This window comes from Micrasema longulum, unplaced genomic scaffold (genome assembly GCF_059751315.1).
Source record: "Micrasema longulum isolate JH-2025_06_02 unplaced genomic scaffold, ASM5975131v1 h1tg001491l, whole genome shotgun sequence".
Classification (NCBI taxonomy): Eukaryota; Metazoa; Arthropoda; class Insecta; order Trichoptera; family Brachycentridae; genus Micrasema; species Micrasema longulum.
In genome coordinates, this window is record NW_028278675.1 from 107,868 (window position 1) to 129,581 (window position 21,714).

At 37.9% G+C, this 21,714-nt stretch overlaps 1 protein-coding gene across 1 annotated transcript in view; it reads right to left on the reverse strand.

The window, feature by feature from the left end:
* LOC148275212 (uncharacterized) overlaps positions 1 to 21,714 on the reverse strand; it is a 41,661-nt gene that overhangs the window by 4,591 nt on the left and 15,356 nt on the right. Inside the window, exons 7-20 of the mRNA XM_088236005.1 lie at positions 20,078 to 20,204; positions 18,304 to 18,428; positions 16,709 to 16,915; positions 15,926 to 16,024; positions 14,576 to 14,872; positions 12,711 to 13,178; positions 11,898 to 12,257; positions 11,191 to 11,335; positions 9,756 to 10,016; positions 7,629 to 7,762; positions 6,735 to 7,004; positions 5,875 to 6,090; positions 4,813 to 5,101; positions 3,972 to 4,157 (exon numbers count right to left, since the gene is read on the reverse strand). Of these exons, the coding sequence (XP_088092131.1) occupies positions 3,972 to 4,157; positions 4,813 to 5,101; positions 5,875 to 6,090; positions 6,735 to 7,004; positions 7,629 to 7,762; positions 9,756 to 10,016; positions 11,191 to 11,335; positions 11,898 to 12,257; positions 12,711 to 13,178; positions 14,576 to 14,872; positions 15,926 to 16,024; positions 16,709 to 16,915; positions 18,304 to 18,428; positions 20,078 to 20,204 (3,184 nt within the window). The remainder of the gene's footprint in view (positions 1 to 3,971; positions 4,158 to 4,812; positions 5,102 to 5,874; positions 6,091 to 6,734; positions 7,005 to 7,628; positions 7,763 to 9,755; positions 10,017 to 11,190; positions 11,336 to 11,897; positions 12,258 to 12,710; positions 13,179 to 14,575; positions 14,873 to 15,925; positions 16,025 to 16,708; positions 16,916 to 18,303; positions 18,429 to 20,077; positions 20,205 to 21,714) is intronic.

Consider the following 21,714-nt stretch of genomic DNA (forward strand, 5'->3'; position numbering starts at 1 on the left):
TGTAATGAAAGGGAGAAATGTCTTCATTGTGCAGAAGAGCATAAGTTTATATCATGCCCAAATAAAAGTATTGAAGCGAAATGCTGCAATTGCGAAAATGAGTCCAAAGGTCATCGAGCGACAAGTTCCGAGTGCCCGTTATGGAAGCTGATGGATACTCGTGCTAGAGATAGAGTGGTCTACGGTGATAAATTATAAAACTGGTCTCCAAAGGAATCAAGAAAGAATATAAATATGTATGCATTGAAGACTACAATCCAGGAAAAGACTGCTTGAGAGTAATGTATGTAAATGCTAGGAGTGTGCGTAACAAATTTGATGATATCGAAGAAGTGCTGAAAGGGATCTCGGACACTATCCATATACTTGTCATCACTGAAACTTGGCTTAGCGACGGAGAAGAGCCATTCTTCAACATTGAAGGTTACCAAAGTGCGTATGCCTCCCGTACAGGAAGAGGAGGTGGTGTTGCAGTGTATACAAACAATCATTTTTTAAATGTCTCCATTATAGAAAGGATCACGTCTGAAAACTCTGTTGTCGGATTGAATGTACAGAGCGCATACTTTCAAACATTTAATATTTATGCTGTGTATAGGAAACCAAGCTCAAATATAAACGATTTTATAACATGCTTAGAAAACATATTACACAAAAGCAAACAAAATACTCTTATCTTGGGCGATTTTAACATTGACATAAGTAAACCTTCTCAGAGTTCAACAATATATACAAATACGTTAGAATCTTATGACTTTTTTAGATGCAATAGGAAATTTCCTACTAGAACTACAGAGAATAGTAGATCTTTGATCGATCATATTCTTTCCAACAGAAAGAGTACATTTTCTTCTGTTTCAAATATTGACCATCCGCTTAGTGATCATAACATTTTGATTTTAGAACACTATAATAGTCTTAAAACGTATTCGAATAACCGATTACCTACCCCATCAATCACGAACCCAAAAATTAACATTTCCCTGTTAAAAACATGTCTAGAAACTAATGCATTTCCATATGATTCAAAAGAGAACGTTAACTGCAATTACAATAAGTTTATTGAACATTTTAAGGGGTGATAGATTCTTGCAAATCAAATCAGAAAAGAAAAATGGGAAATCGCCTACAGGGAAATACGCCTTGGTTTGATTCACATCTAGACTCGCTTATCAAGGAGCGCAATTCGATTTTTAAACAGTGGAAACGGGACCCGTTCAATATTTTCCTGGTAGAATTAAAAAATAAAGCTAGAAATAAAGTTACAAATTATAGAAGATTTGTGAAAAAAAGATACTTCACTGAAATTTTTAAAGAAAACGCAGACAATCCTAGAAAAACTTGGGAAACTATAAACTCCATCCTCGCAAACGCTCCTCAGTCCAAAAAAACGGATATCAACTGTCTTTTAATCAATAATGTTGAGATGAATGAACCTAAGCAGATTTGTGCAGAGTTCAACAAGTTCTTTATATCAGTTGGTAGCAACTTGGCAAAAACAATTTCATCAGATCCTGATGACAAAAATACAATTTGTAACACTGCTAAGACTAATTGTTCGTTTTTTATGCACAGAACAAACAAATCTGAAATTAAAGCTATTATTTCAAAACTTAAGAAAAGATCAGCACCTGGCCTCGATGGTGTCACTCCTGCTGTCCTTGGGATCTGCAGAGATCAATTAGCAGATCACCTTGCAATTCTTGTAAATGAATCGTTGTTAACTGGTGTCTTTCCAGATCAGCTTAAGATGGCAAAAATTGTCCCAATATATAAGAACGACTGCAAAAAAGATGTGTCCAACTACAGGCCAATATCAATTCTTTCGGTATTTTCAAAAATTTTCGAATACGTAATCAAAGATAGGTTAATAAAATATTTGAATCTGAATAATATTATTACAACCCAACAGTACGGTTTTCGGAAAGGCTCTAATACAAAATGTGCTGCTTTTGATTTTATTTCCAACTTACAAAAAAACCTAGACAGGGGCAATTTCGCAGCTGGTATCTTTATAGATTTAAAAAAAGCTTTCGACACTGTTGACCACGAAATTTTACTAAATAAACTTGAACACCTGGGAGTGGTAGGTACTCCTCTTGAACTAATTCGTAGCTACCTCACCAACAGGTACTGTTCGGTTCAAATTGGAGAGTGTTCAAGTGAATTTGGAATGATAACATGTGGTGTGCCTCAGGGATCCATTCTTGGTCCACTATTATTCTTAATCTACATTAACGATGTCACTACTTGGGGCATAAAAGGTACGCTTCAATTATATGCTGATGACACTATCATCTTCTATAACTGCCCTACGATTGAGGAACTGGAGAATGCAATGCAAAGAGATCTCGCTCACCTTGCGAATTGGTTGAGAATTAATAAATTGAGCTTAAATGTTAAAAAAACTTCGTATATTCTATTTGGAAATAAAAAAAATATCCATCTCAGCATTTTACTCGGAACGAATCAAATTGAAAGAGTACATGTCACTAAATATTTAGGGTTATTGATAGACTCCCAACTTTCATGGAACCATCAATTTGACCACGTAAAATCCAAGATTGTACCTGTAACTGGAGTTCTGTATAGACTTAGGGGTCTACTTCCTAAACCTATTCTACTTTCAATTTATTATGCCTTGATTCACTCACACTTGATTTATCTATCATGTATTTGGGGTTTTGCAACACAAAAACTGATCTCAGAGATCCAGGTTCTCCAAAACAGAGCTTTGAGGAGTATTTTCGGTCTGCCTTGGGATACACATGTAAAAGATATATACAGGCAAACCAAAATACTTCCCTTTAAAGTCATACCTATGCATGATATCACCAGCACCATACTAAACATTTTAAATTTCTCAGCTCTTACAAATTTAAAACACCCCCTTAATAACGAGATACATAGCCACAATACGCGTAGCTCAAGAAATCTACATATACCGAAATTTAATTCAACGAAGTTTGGAAAAAAGTCTTTGGAGAATATCTCTCGAACTCTCTATAACAAGCTACCAAGTAAAATTAAAGAAAACAAAATTCGTAAAGTGCAAAGCGTGGCCCTTAAGAATTTCTTCCTAAACCTTTTTATAGAAAACAAATATAAAGGTTATTTTTGACTGGATATTAATTTGATGTTTTACTGTTTCTATTTATAAGAAATTGTGTTTGTTTTCCTTCTTTTTGATTGCTTGCTTTTTAATGGTTTGTTTTATTTAAGGTTTCTCTATATCTGATGTTTAATGCTTTTTAGCTAGGATGTATGTTTTTTTATATTTTATAATTGCATATTTGTAGGATAAAATAGTATTTTTCTTGTTTGTTCTTCATACTATGTACTTTTTGGTTAGGATGTATATTGTATATTTTATAATTGTATATTGTAGTATAAATTTATTAGTCTATCATATTATGTATTTTGTTATAATTGTTATACATTAAACTGGTCCATTTCTGGTTGATCTTTAAATGATGTACTTTTTTTATAATTGTTAGATTTTTCTTTCAAGGTAAGATGTTTGTTTGTAGTTAGGATGTATATTTTTAATTGTATAATTGTTACACTTTAAACTGGCATATCTCTATTGAAATTAATCTGATCTGGTTGATCTTCAAATTTCTATTTGTATGAACTGGTTTAAGATTAGCCAGAAATGCGATGTCTCTTGTAACTCTTTATATCATGTACTTTATAAAATTGTTATATTTTCCTCAGTCCCGGAATGAGTTCTAATAACTCCTGGGAGTATAATGTATATGCATTGTATGATTATATTAAATAAAAAAAAAAAAAGAACTGAGGAACGTAGGACTGATGTAGGAGGAGGTGAAAGTGTTGCTGGCGATAGGATCTCCTGGAGGCATCTGGTGATGTCTACATGCTCGACTTAGGATCGGATGTGGAAAAAGATGATACTTGGGTCATCTTCAACAACGCTATCTGATATTTAAAGCAGAATTTCTACAAACCTGATCCAATGATAGCAGCCAACATAGCAGCATCATAACCAACATTGTCTGCTGGGGGTCCAGGAGGTCCGGGGGGGCCTGCAGACCCCGGAGGTCCATGCCTTCCCTCCGAACCTGAAGAGCCCCTCGGGCCCGGCGGGCCCGCCAGACCCATTGGCCCGGGAGAACCCTCTCGTCCAGTGAAACCTATGAATGTAAAAAAAAGTTTTTATTAATTTTACTCAACATAGTAAATATTCTTAGGAGGCATATTATTAGAAGAACTATGATTTTGTAAAATTGGCTTCTGCCTTAACAGCAATAAATAATTGGTTGGTTGGAAGAAATTGCCATTTGGCAAATAAGCCCGCGCCAATGTACAAATAACATTACGTACAAAAAGTTAAGTAAATAAATAAAAATAAATAAATCACCAAAATAGAATAGGGATTCGAATTTTAATTAATAAATTCATCGACACATTATGAGTGGCCATATAAATCTGCCAATTACAGGTTATAAGCCCTGTAAATGCCTAGATCTCAATATTCTCTTCTCAAAAACGTTTTCCCTTTCTGTTGCAACAAATATAGATCTTAATAGCTAACTCTCTAGGGAGTAAAACCAAACCCTGTCTGCAAACATTTGGACATTTTAAAATACTACTTTTTATTTTATTTTTTCTTTGCATTTTTCAAAAGGTATACAAAGGTTACAAATACAAAAAACAATTAAATAAACACAAAAAAAAAACCCACAAAGGTATGCCCTGTGTGTGGGTATACATTTTATATTAAATTGAAATAAAGTCTACTGGAAGATAAACTGACGATCTTAAAGGTTTTTATAACAAAAATCTCACCTCTGGCTCCAGTGTCCCCATCCTTGCCGGACAGACCAGGCGGCCCTTGGATGCCCTTGTCCCCTGCAAGTCCCGGCAGTCCAGGTAGTCCCTGTAGCCCCAGAAGGCCCCGGTGGCCCTTGGCCCCCTGGGGGCCCGCCTCCCCCCGCTCCCCGCGCGCCCCAGCCGGTCCCGCCTCGCCCGGCTTGCCCCGGGCCCCTGCCTGCCCGTCCACGCCCTGCGGGCCCGTCTCCCCCCTCGGCCCGCGCTCCCCAGTGGCCCCTGTCGGCCCGGCAGGTCCTTGAGACCCCTAGTAATGAAAATATTCTTTAAAAATACATTGTAATACACAACAGCATGAACATTATCTCATTAAATCTAAATAATATGAACAATTTTTTGTTTGTTAATTTATAACATGGTTAATTATAAATTATATGTATGTAGAAAACTCCAATCGGCATATAACGTAAAAAAAGTATTTGATGGATAAATTTCAATTAGATATTCTTAAATAACTATAATTTACAAATGAATGAAATAGACAAAATCTAGAATACAAATCAATAAATGATGATACAAACTGATTGAACCAAGCTGTACATCAAACATATATATGAAGAAATTCTAGTACAAATAAGAGAAGAAAAAAACATAACTTTATTCAATTCTATGTTGAAAAAATATGTGTGCAACAAATAAGTGAGTTCTTAAAAAGTGACACGTATTGTGTATCCGTGTATTTTGTACTGTGTATTGGATACATCATTACATTTAAATTGATAATTAAACTATAGTTTACTGATAATTAGATTTAAGTTGATATTGTGATAATCAAATCTATGTATGATGAGAACAAATATATGTAAAAATAATGGCTACCTACACATCCGTGTAGAAGCCCATAGTTATTTCATTTCTTTGGGTATCTAAGGTAAAAGGAATATATGGGCAATGTTTGAGTATGTCCAAATGCTTGCAGACTAGCTGGATTTCCTCCATAGATAGTCTATGGAATATATGGATATTAGATTATGGTAAGTATTCGCATATTCCGATAAGCAATATAATTTTAACTCTTACTGGTGGTCCAGGGGGCCCCCCAGGCCCCTGCTGACCCGGCGCTCCCGTGGGCCCCTTGTCTCCCGGCCGGCCTGAGATCCCCGGCTGGCCCGGCTTGCCTGCCTGCCCTTCGGGCCCGTGGTCTCCTGGGGGGCCCTGCAGACCCGAAGGACCCGGTTGCCCGTTGACACCCTGGGGTCCTGCTGATCCTGGCTTGCCGGCTTGTCCTTGGTCACCCTGAAAATTATGTTTCATCAATAAGCTGGCTAGTAGTGAAAAAACAGGAATAAAATGCCTTTAAACACGCCAGAATCAGACAAGATTGTTTAGCCATATAACACTGTTCATTGAATAATAATTTTACATAATTCATTTTGTTGCTGTAGTTTTCATTACTATCAGAAATTGTTTGTAGTAATTAACAAATAAAGGAATTGTAATCGGGGTTCATCACTACAGAGCCCTTACACAGCACTGCATACTGAATTAACACCTTGCCAGAATGAACGTTTCTAAAACTTCCTGATGTAGGTTCTGCAGTATAGATGAGGAAACACCTAAACCCTTTCTATGTGAATGTGATGCTTTATATAATAAAATAAGCCATACACTCGGGGGGCCACTGGTTAAACTTGATGATATTACAGCGCTCGCCTTCTACCTAATGGCCCGCCACTTTAAGTATCAGGGCTTTGAAGGGTAAGCAATATGAAAACACTCGCCCTCCACACAGTAGCCAGGCTCTTAAAATACCTGAACTCGGAGAGCGAGAACTAATTTACGGGGACCCGTCACAATATGAAGATCTGCAAGGTCACAGTGATGGGAGGTACTTCTATAGTTGACTTGATAATATTGAAAATCTATTTTTTTTAATTTACCGGCGCTCCTCTGATTCCTCTGACTCCTGCAGTCCCCGGTGTGCCTGGTAGTCCCGGAAGCCCTCTCTCCCCGGCTTGCCCCTGGGGCCCGAGCGGACCAGCCGGGCCCGAGGGTCCATCGCCGCCAGCATCCCCCTTGGGCCCATCCAGCCCGGGAGGCCCCGCTAAGCCCTGCGGCCCGGAAGAGCCCATACGGCCGGGTTCTCCCGTGTTGCCCTTGGTTCCGGGTGGTCCTGAGGGGCCCTGAGGACCCACACTGCCTGCTTGACCCTGCAAGTCGAGTATAAATAATATTTTTTTTTAAATATATTTCTTACTCAACCAATATTGCTGCTAAGGTGGATCATATGCCGCCGACTTGGGTGTGGAGCCTTATAAAGGCCCTCGATGTTTACAAAAAACAATGGTTTGACTTTATTTGAATGCTTAAAAAACAAAGCTGGTATGTATCTGTCTGTGTCTATCTTTTCTTGTTTTAATTTTTAAAATGTATTTTGGGTTCAATTGATTGACAACAAATATTTCAATTTCGGGACATTTTCCTTTAAACGACCATGTTAAAAAATAGAAAACAAGTCATAGCAGAGCGATGTTTGAACCTCAGGCATTTTAATCTGAAGTTCTATACCTTGATACGGGCTGTAAAATTTCTTAAATATTGGATTTCAAACGGCAATGACAGAAAACTGTTAAGGTCACCGCTGGTTGAAAAAACTTAATTCTAAGTTTGAAACGACGAGCACCCAAATAATAACATCTCACCAGTTCTGTTGTAGAAAAATACCATATCTAATTTTTGGAAAAGTGTGTTGAATTATTGCGTTTTTTCAGTTTTTGTTAGCTTGTGAAATATTTATTATTCATGTGAAATAAGGAAACTAGCGATGTCCTTACAGGCTGTCCAACATCTCCGGGTTTCCCTGGGAACCCAGAGTGCCCCACTTCTCCCCTCGCTCCCTGCTCTCCGCGCGCCCCTTTGGCCCCCGTTAGTCCCGGCAGCCCTCGTAGTCCAGCCTCACCAGGTGTTCCTGAAACAATGACATCGGTTTATTTTACATCAACGAGAAACGTTATCAAAATTTAATGTTATTTTAGAATGTATTTTTTAATCAAAGTTTATAAAAACATGTATTATCATAATTTCTCTATCCGCATGCAGTAGGTATTGCATAGGGCACTGCATTAGTACTACAACTGCAGCGAATCTTGATAATTTGATTTATGAAGAGATTTTTACCTAGACTGGCAATTGACATAAAAAATCTACAATAATTTAACAATGCGTTATTGGAACAATTATACTTTTCGTTATTGAAAAGCCCTGCATAGCTTTTTTGCTTACTTGGCATATAATATATGATAGTGAATAATCTATGATACGATTTTAAAAGGTATTTTAATAAAGATTAATACTTTAGTAAAGATGTCATATTGTATTAAAAATAATAATTGAGGTACAGCAAAAAATAAGGAATTTATTTGATTTACATACAAGGAAACCTATCAATCACACTGATGTATAATTAAATAGAGATGATGCTTCATAGAACGATAGTTTGAAATTATGTTCTGAAAAGTGAGCCTTGTCACGTCAACATTGCCGTGCAAAACGCGTAGTAGAGTAAAAAGATTAACTGTCTATGCCAGTTTACTGTTAATTCAAAGCTATACCTATGTCACGCCTTTTTATGCTGCTTCACATTTACTGATTGCAAGTTAGGTTTCGGAAATTAAGTTGAATGGAACACAAGACGGGTAATTAGTACTGCATCTAGTATAAGTATACGTATATAAATTATCAATGAATAATCATTGTCCTTTTTTGTATTATTTTTATACGGTACTTCGTGGAACGTATCACCCATGTAAAAATGGGTTCCAGTATTCTGCCGTCATAAGAAAGAAGGACGCATCTAACATTTTTTTCGAATGTACATACATATTCGGAATCAGGAAAAAATACGCATCAACTCTATTATTTTCACTAATAAATGAGACTTAACTGCAAAAAGTCTCGAAGATTACTAAATATAAAAGGCTGTTCTGACTTATATAATTATAAAAGAATGATTAAAATACTTTTTTTTTCTTCTATTCCGTTTTTAAAAATATTAGAAATGAATGTACCTGAGTAGGTATTATATACGAGTGTATTCAATTAAATTTAAGATCTGCTGGTAATTTCGAAGTTAATTGATTATTAAGCTAGGGTTTCCTAGGACAGCGGTGCCCATATTTTAACGGCCGTAGTGAACGGTGATGCAGTGGACAGCCGTCGTAAAGGTGATTAGAGAGTGGTTTCCTAGGAAAACGGTGTTAAATGGTGTTGATAACACCGTTTTCCTAGAAAACCACACTCTAGTCACCTTTACGACGGCTGTCCACTGCATCGCCGTTCACTACGGCCGTTAAAATACGGGCACCGCTGTCCTAGGAAACCCTAGCTTTAGGTCGGCGTTAGTTTGAAAAGCAGTAAATGGCCAGTAACGTCTATTTTATTTAGTTGAGTAGAATCTATTGGCATATTAATACCAAGAAAGAAAGGCATTTACTTAATTACTAAATAAAAAGGGCGTTAGTAGCCAGATACGTCTTTTCATTGCAGTATAAAATATTTTCTTGTATTTTTTTCACTAAAAAGAAAATGTTTTGTAAATATGTAAAATATTAATTTTTAAATGTATAATGTAAAATTTATTAAAACTAATATATATTCCGTTAGGGCAAACCATTATAAATACTATCGCATAATAATATACTTAACTTTTGTAGTATTTTTTACACGGCGATTTTTCAATTTCCGAGTTACAAAATATTTATTTTCTACGTTTTTTGTTTTATGTAGAAGCGTCCTTCTTTCTTATGACGGCAGTAGGTATAACATGTTTTTGTACTGTCTTTGACAACAGATCAAATAGAAAATTATTAGTACCTAGACAAAAGATTAATGATATATTAAATGCTTAACTATTAATATACAAAGTAAAACCTGACGAATATTAATAAGAAGGTCATAATTACCCGCTAATCCAGGGCTTCCCTGATCTCCCTTGGCCCCCGCCGCCCCCCGCTCGCCCTTCCCGCCCGGCACTCCGACCAGCCCATGTGGCCCGGGGAAGCCCGGCGCCCCCGGAAGACCTCCCGGACCCCGCTCACCCGGGGCCCCAGCGGCCCCCGTCTCCCCGGGCTGCCCCGGCGCTCCCGCCTCCCCTCGCTCCGCTGGCTCCCCGGGCGGCCCGGCTGGGCCCACTCCTCCCTGGGGACCGCGTTCTCCTTGCTGACCTGTAGAAATACAACCACATACCATGAATAAATACAGGATTAAAACACCCTCAAATCTCATTGTCATATTTTTCGTAGAAAACATTTTGTTGATTTCTAAAAATTAATGTAAACTTATTTGTATAATCCAAGTATAATGAAAGAGATCAATTTGTATATTCCCAATAATTATGCTAGAGCAATAATAGCACCCAAAAGCCGTACGAATACAAGTCAGAATTCACTTATCAATAGAGCAATGCTTTTGCTGAATACGGCTTCTGCAGATAGTATGGACTTATTTTTCTTCACATATGGGTAGTTTAGCAGCTACTTGCTTTCTCTTCATTAACATTTAATTTGCTTTCGCGAGCAGACCTCGCAGCCTCTTTCAAGTATTTGTAAATTTGGTCATGCCACGCTTTCTCGGTCTTCCTCGTTTTATGCATCCATCAACATTTCCATCGTAAATCCTTTTAGCCATTCTTTCGCCGTCCATTTGCTATACATGCCCGAATTCTTAAGTGTAATTCAATATAAATATCTTGATTTACATTTCTGAAGAAGCCCGTTTTTAATTTGTTTGTTTGTTGTACCACAATATGTTGCTAAAAGACACATTATCAGTTGTGAAATACATCTCCGTATACCAAAATTATTACAAAAATTTTCATTTATTTATAAAACAAGGAAATCCGAGGTTGTCTTATTCTAAATATTCACGTTACAATTTAAAATGTATTTTTTTGAAATACAAACAGATGTACAGGTTAAATGAATTTAAACAGAAACTAAAAAAAATGTATACATATATAAAAATAGTAGGGCCTGCCATCCAATAACATGTAATTGACTTAATTAAACTAAAATAAACCGACGAAGGAAAAAAGGAAATTGATGAGGAGTGGTGAAGGATGAATGAAGGAAAGTAGGGGTAGAAAATTGCATTTGATTTGATGACGTCCTCGTCATCTTTATTTCTATAAAGAGAAAAAAAGACAAAACGTCTATTCTCTGTTATTCTGAATCAAGCTCGTTAGTTCTCTTCTGTATCTATTACATAGAGTGTTAAATATATCTAGACTATAAAAATTCTTGTTAAATGTTTTACATATAGGTACGAGGGATGGTAGAATGTTCCCGATGATTAGTTTTAATGTTAGGAATATAGAAAATATCAAACTTATCGTCTTACCTGTAGGTCCCTCTGGTCCAATGGGACCCATAGATCCTCTTTCTCCCTTTTCTCCTGACATCCCCGTTGGACCCCTCAAACCTGGAAGGCCAATCATTCCTGTTGCTCCTTGGTGTCCCTTATCTCCCCTGAGTCCTGCTTGACCCTGAATATAAAGAAAAGTGGCTTACAAAACCTATTTTATCGTATTGTATAGACATATCATTATATTTTTCACAGGCGCAAGGTTTATTTTGTCGAACACAAGGTAGGTAATATATGTGTCGCAACAACTAGTAATTTCATTTCCCGGCACCAACACACCCGACACCAAATGTTATATATAATTAAGTCCGTTTTGACGTGAAGTGGTTAGCTCTTTCGCCTACAATTTTCGAGGTCCTGGGTTCGATTCCTGGCAGAGTGGATGTGAAATATTGATTTTAATGTTGTTAAAACTGCGTTCCTGGACTGACACCTGAAGTGTAAGGGTAATCACCTTACCACCATGTAACAGATGGTCGAAAAACGCTGCATTTGGTTTACCAATGCAGTGCCCTGCATCCCACTGGCAGTGGAAAGAAGAATGATTATGATTATCATTGCATTCAAAAAACATTTTAAAAACATTTTTTTATTCCAGAAATCGAACCCAATAATGCATGTAAGGTAGCCGAATTATTACCGCATAATATATGGTTGACTAAATATTCCAAATATTAACTTACTGGTGCTCCGTCTGATCCCTGCGCTCCAGTATCTCCCTTGGCTCCCTGTAGTCCTGGTTGTCCCACGGGTCCCCGTTCCCCGGGGTAGCCCCTCTCTCCACGCTGCCCCGCCTGTCCCGGCTGGCCGATTGGCCCTTGTTGACCCGCCTCTCCATCCTTACCGGCTGGCCCCGTAAGCCCCGGCGCCCCCGGTAGCCCCTGGAAGCCTGTGGGCCCGGCCGGCCCCGGAGCACCCCTCTCTCCGTCCTGTCCCACGGGGCCCTGGGGACCCTGAACTCCAGGACCACCGTCCTTGCCAGCGTCACCTCGGGGACCTTGGGATCCAGGCGGTCCTTGCTCTCCATCTTTGCCGGCTTCTCCCTGTATTCCAAGATAGGGTTTATTTTTATCTATTCTGGAGTGGTATTCTAAACGAAAATATAGCGTGGTATAGCGCGTTTTTACGTACTAAATACGCATTAGAAGCGCTGTAAATGCGTTCGGAATACCAGCTCTGGAAATAGTATAATATTGTGATTTGCCTAGCAAGGCATAACTAAACTTGTTTCAAATGCTCGCCATAGAAAATAACCAGAATATAAGAAAAAAATCTTTGATAACGTTTTCTTTTAATAAAAATGAAGATTTTGTAATTCTTGCTCTGTCAATTATATCAAAATAAACTTAATTAAAATAAATAAAAATAAAAAATAAATAAAAAACTAGTTTGGTTTATGAGTGACTTATTATGCGTATGTACTCGTATTCTTGTTGTTATTTTTTAAAACGTATAACGATGTGTTTTAATTTAAGAATATAATATGAAATACGTACTGTAATTCCCTTATCCCCTTGAAGGCCCATTGGACCAGGAAGTCCCTGTAGACCTTGTGGACCCTGTTCACCAGGTTTTCCATCAGCTCCCTGAATGCCTCTCTCTCCTGGACTGCCGGCCTTCCCCGGGGCTCCGGATCGCCCCACGGGCCCCCTCAGCCCCTGCAGACCCGCGGGTCCCGGCCTCCCCGCCTCCCCCGAGTTGCCCTTGATGCCTTGCGCCCCGACTGCTCCCCGCTCTCCATTCGCCCCCTTCGGTCCCAAAGCCCCGTCCGGGCCTGGCAGACCGCGCACTCCAGGAGTGCCACGTTCGCCCTGTGGTCCACTGGGCCCCGTAGGCCCCCGCATGCCCCGCTTTCCTCTCTTGCCCTCGGAACCCGCTACTCCCGGAAGGCCTCTGGCTCCTGATGCTCCTGTCTCACCCTTGCCCCCCGTGTCTCCTTTGTATCCTCGTTCCCCGGGAGCCCCCTTAAAATAAAACAAATTTATATATATTTCTTTTATTATTAATTTACTTAACGAAACTATTTATGTGCTAACTCCCCATTTCTGAATAGGCTGAGCCGCGTAAGATGGAAAGTAACCTAACCAGCACCAGCATTATTCCCTTTCGGCACTTAACGGTCCATAGGGCAGTACATCGGTACACCAATTGCAGTGTATCTTGATCATTTTTGTTACATGAAGGTAAGATGATCAGCCTTACGTTTCAGGTACCTGTCCAGGGACTATGAAATATTCTAGTGTAAAACACCTTTTAAAATTAATATTTCATGTCAACCATGTCGGAAATCGAACCCGAGACCTCTTGCATGGTAGGCAAACGCACTGACCATTACATCACGAGGCTGGCAACCTAACCCAACCAAAGGACAGTCCATATTCATTTTCAAATGCTCTAGAGTTATATGGATTCCTTGCTAATAAATATACAGGGTGTTCATTAAACCCTGTCATCTCCGAAACCACGATGATCAGTATGAGGAAGAAGACATATTGGCACATTAAAATATTTTTTAAGTATGAATATAATTTTAAGAAAATTAAATATCTAAAAAAGCAAATGGTTGTTTACATCTGCAGGGGTAAAACGAGAAATGGGAAGGGGGGAGTCTGATACTGCGCCGCGCTCCCCTCACTTCTCCCCTGCAGAAGTAAGCAACCGTTTGTTTTTAAAATACTTAATTTAAAAAAAAAATATTTGTTCTAAATATTTTTAAAATGTGCTAATATGTCTTCTTGCCCATACTGATCATCGTGGTTTCGGGTGTGACAAGGTTGAAAGAACACCCTGTATATATGTATACGCGATAAATGAATGAAACTAAATTAAAAATTGTATCATTTTTTTTAAAAAGAAATAACGCTAAGCCTCTATTTTGAGGCTTGTCAGCAGGTGGGATGGAGGGAATATGGAAGGAGGTAAGGAAAAATACACCACAACACCCAGACCAATTGAGAAAAAATCTTTCTTGGATTTCTTCATTGCAACTGGCGGGAATCGAACCCGCGACGCCACGGCGCATGTCAATTAATTTAATTTGCTAGTTAAAATAGTGACTCATGTCCCTTTTCTGTTTGCTAGTAAAAGTTATACTGCGCACAATACCGTATAAGACTCTTTAATTTCGTCAAAAATTACTAGGAGTCAAGAAACTTAAAATAAAAATGCTGCAAAATGTCAAAACAAAAGCAATATTATGGATATAATTACTAGTATTATGATTAAAATGATCACAAACATCTTTTATTGAAGCGGAAACAGGCATAATGTTTCCGTAGTTATCACTATCTTACAAGATACTAAATATGTAGACACTAATTAAATACAAATTTGATTGTAATGAAAAACAAATTGAAATTACCGGATTTCCCTTGGCGCCCGGTATTCCTGCTGCCCCCGCCTGACCCGGTGCCCCCCGCGCGCCCGGGAAGCCCGGCGGGCCGGCTGCTCCCGGCGCCCCGGTGGCCCCCCGCTCGCCTGTCTGTCCATCCTTGCCCGCCACCCCTTGCGGCCCCGCCTCGCCGGCCTGCCCGGGCCTCCCAGCCTCCCCCCTAGGCCCCTGAGGCCCGGAGGACCCCTTGGGCCCAGGACCTCCTATATCGCCCTTGTTGCCGGGACTACCGGGAAATCCTGGAGATCCTGGTTTGCCAATAGAGCCCTAAGGATGACACAGTAAAATAAAAAGATATAAACAAGTTTTAAAATATATTAATACCTTCTTAAAAGGCTAGCGTTATTTGTTTGACTTTGTTGATAACATATACTAAAACACTAATTTAGTGTTCTGGCACATGTTATCAACAAAGTGTTTTATAGTTTACCATAAAATAATATTAAAAGTTTGTGTATCTACCTATCCGTACATAAAATGATCATATATAAATAAATTAAATAAAATTTTAAAATGCAAAATGTAGACAAGCCTAGGCTTTGCGAGAGCAAAAATATCATATGTATGAGTATACTAGTTTTAAGATATTATTTTGGGAAATACAATGCATTTTTTTATGGCCTGTTTAAACATTACAGGGGTTGGGAGCCGACAGAGATGCCTGCTTTTTTTTTTTTTGGCATTTCATCCTATGAATGATGATTTCTGGTGGCTCTTTGTAAACACCATATGCTCCAACTAGGTAGCGGACATGGAATGATGATGAAACATTTTCTCGTTACATAAACATTATTGTTATTATTATTATAGAAATAAAAGATACGTGATGCTAAAATTCACAAATTTGTGGATTTAAGAATCACCCGTCTTTTATTTCCGTAATAAATTACAATTAATTTTGTTTATATTATTCTTTGCATTTTAAAATAGGTATACCTACAAAAGTTACAAATATAAAAAAACACTATAAAATAAACTAAAAAAAATCCCACAAAGGCATGGCCTGTGTGTGGGTTATTTTATTTTAAATTTCAACAAAGGCTACTGGAAGAATACGATAGATATAAAAAAAAAGTGTTAACATTAGAACACAATTTTTTTGTCAATACAAATGAGAAAATAGTAATAAAGTTTATGTCATTCACTAAAAAAAAGAAGCTATATTAATCTGCTTATTTTACCCATACTCGAACATTATTGCTAAGCGTTTGAAAAATACAAAAACCAAAAACATTTAATTACACCTATTGATCAAAATTTAAAGCCATTCTTAAAATTAAATTTTTCTATAATTTTTATTGGTAAAAAAAGTGTTTTTACAGGTTGTCCAGGAGCTCCAGCTGGTCCATCTTGTCCCCTCATCCCCGGGCTCCCGGTAGGTCCTTCACGGCCCCTTTCTCCCCTCGGTCCCGATGGCCCCTGCACATTAAAATTACTATAAATAAAGATTGACAACCTCTGGTTTTTGGTATATAGCATAAGTTTCGTTTAGCCGAAAGACTAAAAACCAGTCTGACGATGTCAGCAACAAACATTGGTCGTTGGTGAGAAATTCTACATTTAAAGTGGTCAAAGCAAAAAATCGTATTTATAATTAATTACGATCATGTTTAAAACAATGTTCAAGAAATGGTAGAGGGGCTAAATAAAACGATATGCGGCATTGGTGATCATCTGATAGCTACTGTAGATGATTGCTAACGACAACGTGGTGGAAAGCATTGATAAAAAATATTTTAAAAATATATATTCCTTTTACTTAAAAAATGTACATAAAAAATGTTTACTGAATTCACAGTTATTTAAAAATCGAATATGTACTATCTTTATTTTTATTTTTCTAATAAATTTTGGGATCTGTTCAGACAGGATATCAATCTTGGTCCTGTAATGTATTATGTATAATGACTTCTGTAGACGTCCAACTTTCTCTCCATCTCTTTGATGGTCGTCCTGGTGGTCGACGACCCACTGGAATCTCATGCATCACGATCTTCGTAATCCTAGTAATCCTAAGTACTTCATTCCATAATGCCCAATATATTGCAGGATCTGAGATCATAAAATTAAATTTTTAAAAATACGTGATTTGAAATCTCTTACCGCGGGTCCAGTTTGTCCCATGGGTCCGATGTTCCCGAGCGATCCCTTTTCTCCCGAGGAGCCCTGCTCGCCCTTAGAGCCGTCCAGCCCCGGGAAGCCCCGGTGGCCCTTGACGCCCGGCAGTCCGGGGCCGCCGGGCAGCCCGCGGGGGCCCGCCGGGCCCCCTGGCCCGGGCTGCCCCGCTTCACCGTCCTCTCCGCCCTCGCCCTGCAAGACATCACTCACGCATTAGGAAAACACATTCTGTCGAGTAGAGTAGTAAATACGAGGAATGGACTCAAGTGTGCGAATGGGTTTAACATTTATCTAGATATATATATAATGCATTACAGAGCACACGGACATACGTTCCTAATCTGCTTATCCATAATTTCATGATTTCCTTAGTAAATAAATAAATAATACATGAGTGAATAAACAGTTTTTGCTACTGCTCGTGTATATCATTGCAATTTGATCATGAGAGAAATAACAGAGGTATCCGAATATAATTCATCAAACAATGAAAGTAGTACCTGTGGTTCAAGTTTGATTGTTTACAAATTTTTTTTAAGGGAAGTTAAAGGTCTGAATAATATATAATTAAAATAGTGTATTGAAAATCGTCTTATGGAGTCACGGATCAGATGTCCGAGGTTCGATTTAAATTCTAGCTGTAAAAAGTCATAACGAAAATAAAGCTCCAAAAATATACTTGAGCTAAATTTTAATATAGAAGTATACCGTAAGTACCCGATTGATAATATTCATACTGGTCTTACCAAGTAGAGAACATAATATTATTGCTGTGCACATCTTTTACTGATGTACATTAGGGTGGGCCGATATTTTTTTTTCAGAATTTTGAAATGAAAGGGGTCTAAAAAGTTGCCTTTTCGATTTCTAGGAATGCAAAAAATTTCAAAAAAAATATTTGATACTACTTTTGGCCCTCAACCAGAGCTTGAAGTTTTCGAAAAAGTCAATTTTGTGTGCTAAACCGACTGTCATTTCGTATTTAAGTAAGAAAATCAGTCCAAATAAATTGTGTGCAAAAATGTGCATTAAATCTTATTAAATAAGCACCTAAGGGCGTGAGTTGCACTTTGCTTTGTAAAAAATGAGTAGCGTTGTTTTAATGAGCCATTGTTTTCGTCAATATTAGCCAGGCGCTCAACGGAATCAGTTCCGCGGAGTGTAAACTTTTTGCATTTCGGTAGTTTTAAAACGTGTTCGAATTTGTTATGTGATTAAGTTATATCTTTACAAACAAAAAAAAAATTTTATCAATAAAGTTAATTAACCAAATATTCAGGCAGTTATAAACTTCAAACCTCGGTTGAAGGCCAAAATTAATATGGAATATTTTTTAAAATAATTTTTACTTTCAATGTGATCCAAAATGCACCTTTTTAGACCCCTTTCACATTGATGTCTAAAAAAATAAAAAACTTCATTCATCGTCGGCCCACTCTAGTGCACATCTTTTAAATTGAAATATTTGAATTTCTGTGATGAAAGTTATATTTGTATTGTGGTTTTATTTTGTTGTGTTATGTTTCCGGGTTGAGATTACGTTAGTAAATATCTATGGTAAAATCGACAAAAGTCCTCACATCCTTCCCCGCTAGTCCGGGGAGGCCGCGCGGTCCGGCCGGACCGGGGGGCCCGTTCATCCCTGGCTCCCCCGTCTCCCCCCTCGCCCCCTGGAACCCCTGGGGGCCCGCTGGACCGGGGAGTCCTGAAAATAAATAGCGTTTTATACACAACACAATCGTGTTGACCCCATTTCTACCAAGAGCGGAATTGTCGCAATTTAGGCCTCTGATCTGTGAGTTCATTACAGTCCGCGACTGCTAGTTCCCGGCTCGGTTGTGATAAAAATCTATGATAATTTGAAATACTATGAATGTGTAAAATTTATTGTTATGAGTTCAAAGTATCTCCCTTCATGAGGAGTTCAGGGACAGCTTTAGTCTTGCCCCAAACCTGAACTGTGTATGTGGGTGGTAGACGCCAATCTGCTTGCGTGCAGTAATGTCTCGATTCTGTCGTATTATAAACTCGGACTTAAGTCTTTCTAGCTTTAAACAATCACTGTTGTTGTCCCGTATCTAGTGATGCAGACTCACGGAGGTCCAAGATTCGAATCCCACTCTACCCCAACTTGATTCCCATTTCCTGATTGTGAGTTATTTACAACTCGTTGAAAATGACCCTAAAATCGAAATAATTGGGTAAATAATATGAACGCAAATTTTTCCCTTTAAAAAAAAAATTAGAGCAGATCCTCTCTCAATGTAGTTATTATAATTTATTTTTTTTCCTAGTATTAGTTTTCTTTTGTTGCATTTTATTTTAACAGTAGGTACCTGTACTTATATATTAAACAAATTTAATCTTATTGTAACTAAATTAACTGAAACAGCGTTCCTCTAACATTCTTCTAACTAAGGAATTACAAAACATTAAATCACTGGTACAGTTTAAAGTAGGTTTGAGGTCTTGGATTAGCATGGAAGGAACAGATAGACACCTTTTGCAAAATAAAAAAAATCCTGTTTTCGTAATATCTGAAAATGATTTTTTTTCTTTTCTTTTTCTTTTCTTTTTATGGTCATGTCATACCATGTCATGCTATAAACTTAATAATAATTAAAAAAGGAATGGCTCACGCTCAGATTCTGAAGTCTTTGTGGGCATTTTTTCCAATTTATGTCATACATTAATTTTAAGATCTATTTTTTTAAAGTGTATTTGTAATTAAAATTCTATGTAAATACATGTATGGAAAAAAAATCGCAGCAGTTCAATATGTTTTACTCTGTCAGACGCCTTTTCGTAGTCATGAAACATGCAATCACATCCTTACGTTGATATCGACATTTCTGCAGTAGGAATGCAAGCAGTGAGTGCTTCTCTTGTTCCAAAAGAATTCCTGAAGCCAAACTGCGTTTGGTTTCTTATTCGTGCATGGATAATTTTTGGAAACAGTTTCAGTGCGTGACTCATTAGACTTATTAAACGATAGTCGCTGCATTTCTTCGGGTGTTTTTTTGGGCAGTGTTATGAACGTTGACTTCAACCAATCATGAGGAATAACCCCCTATCATAAATTTTGTTAAATAACCTGAGCAGACTACCCACATTCTCATCACTAATGAGCTTTAGCACCTCAGCAAGGATTTCACCTAAACCAGGGGCGGTATCCTGAACCACTCTCGTGGCACGAGAAAACTGCTCTCTAGTGGTTCAGGATACCACCCCAGAAGTTTTCCTGGTTTTTAGATGTTGCGATTGCATGAGAAATCTCACATCTTACTTATTGTACTTATACTTAAATTCACAATGTATACTTAACTATACAGCTCATACAATAATGGTCCTTACCGACAGATCCCCTCTGGCCAACTGGTCCAACTTGCGCCTGGTAGTAATGGAATGGGTCCACGGGCATGTCGGGCCCCTTGTCTCCTCCGGCGTTGGCGAGAGCTAGTTGCTGGTAGTATGTCGTCAGCTGGAACAATATAACAACTCGTAACTTTAATATTCTCCTATAAATGTATAGGTAAATCTTATATTATTGTTACCACGTTACCGCGAGAGTCAAAATAAGTGTAATTACAATTTAAATAGAATCTGAGGGAGATAGTTGATACGAACGAACTCGCTAAGGTTATAAAGTTAAAATATGGGAATTTAATTGAGAAGAGGAAATTAAGATTATGCGACTGTGGTACCCGATATAAAGTACCTACTCCACTGTTTTTACTGAGTCTATGGATATTACATCTATTTCGTATAAATGGAGAATGTACAATAAGAAAAGTGCTAGGTGGATGGGAAGACGGTGCGGAGAAGTGAGGCATCCTTATGGAGATCCTTATATTCATTTTCAGATTCGCAGACTACACGACGCCGATGGCCGGCGATGAGATCTAACCTCGCAAATCGACACCTTTTAACAACAGAAAGATAAAAGTTTTTATCGTCATGAATATCGACTGATTCAGGGCCATGATAGAAACAACTCTTTAAGAGATTATGAAGAAATCAACGAGTTTATTTATTTTGGTCCACTTATTTCTAAAAACGGGTGTGAAACAGATATCTGAAGGAAAATTTGAAACAGCAAATTCGGTGATATCAAAAATATGAAAAAAATATGTTCACTCTGGGAAGAACGAAAACCCGTCTAGTGAAATCACATGTGTTCTCTATTACACTGTATGGAGAAGAAACACGAACGTTTAAGAAAAAGGAATGACTAATAAGCTTATTTATTTATTTATTTATTAATTAACGGACATTGTCCATGTTTACAATTTATAAGGTTTAAATATTACAATAAAAGAGTAGTTTAAAACATTTAAAGAAAAAAGAAAGAAGCATTGACAAACATAAGGGACATCGAGACAAGATCTGGACTACTTATTTAGTGCTCGTTTAAATCGTTGTAAACTTAAACCAAAAAAGTCCAGATCCTGTATTGAGTTAACAATACGACAAAGGCGGGTCATTGGAGAATTTAGGCCATAGTTTGTTCTATGCTGATCGATGAACAGTACTTCATTGTTTCTCAATCTACGAGTTGGAATATTGAATTTTACTTGTCCCAGTAATGATGGAACATCGATTATACCATTTAGTATGCCGAACATATATATGGAGTCAATATTAGTTCTACGTTTTTGTAGACTAGAAATATTTAACATCGACTCTATTTCAGCATAAGAATAATTATCTCTCTCTAGTCCAAGCATCCACGCTATTTTTCGAAGCAAGCGATGTTGGACTGATTCAATGTGATTTATGCGATTGACATAGAATGGAGACCAGACCACTGAGGCATATTCAAGAAGAGGGCGAACAGTTGAGCAATAAAGAGTTTTGATTGTACGGACATTAGTAAAATCAGAGGATATTCTGTTAATGAAGCCAAGTAATTTCAGTGATTTATTTACTGTATTATCTATATGCTCGTTGTATGTCAGTTTATAGTCCAAAACAACTCCTAAATCTCTGAT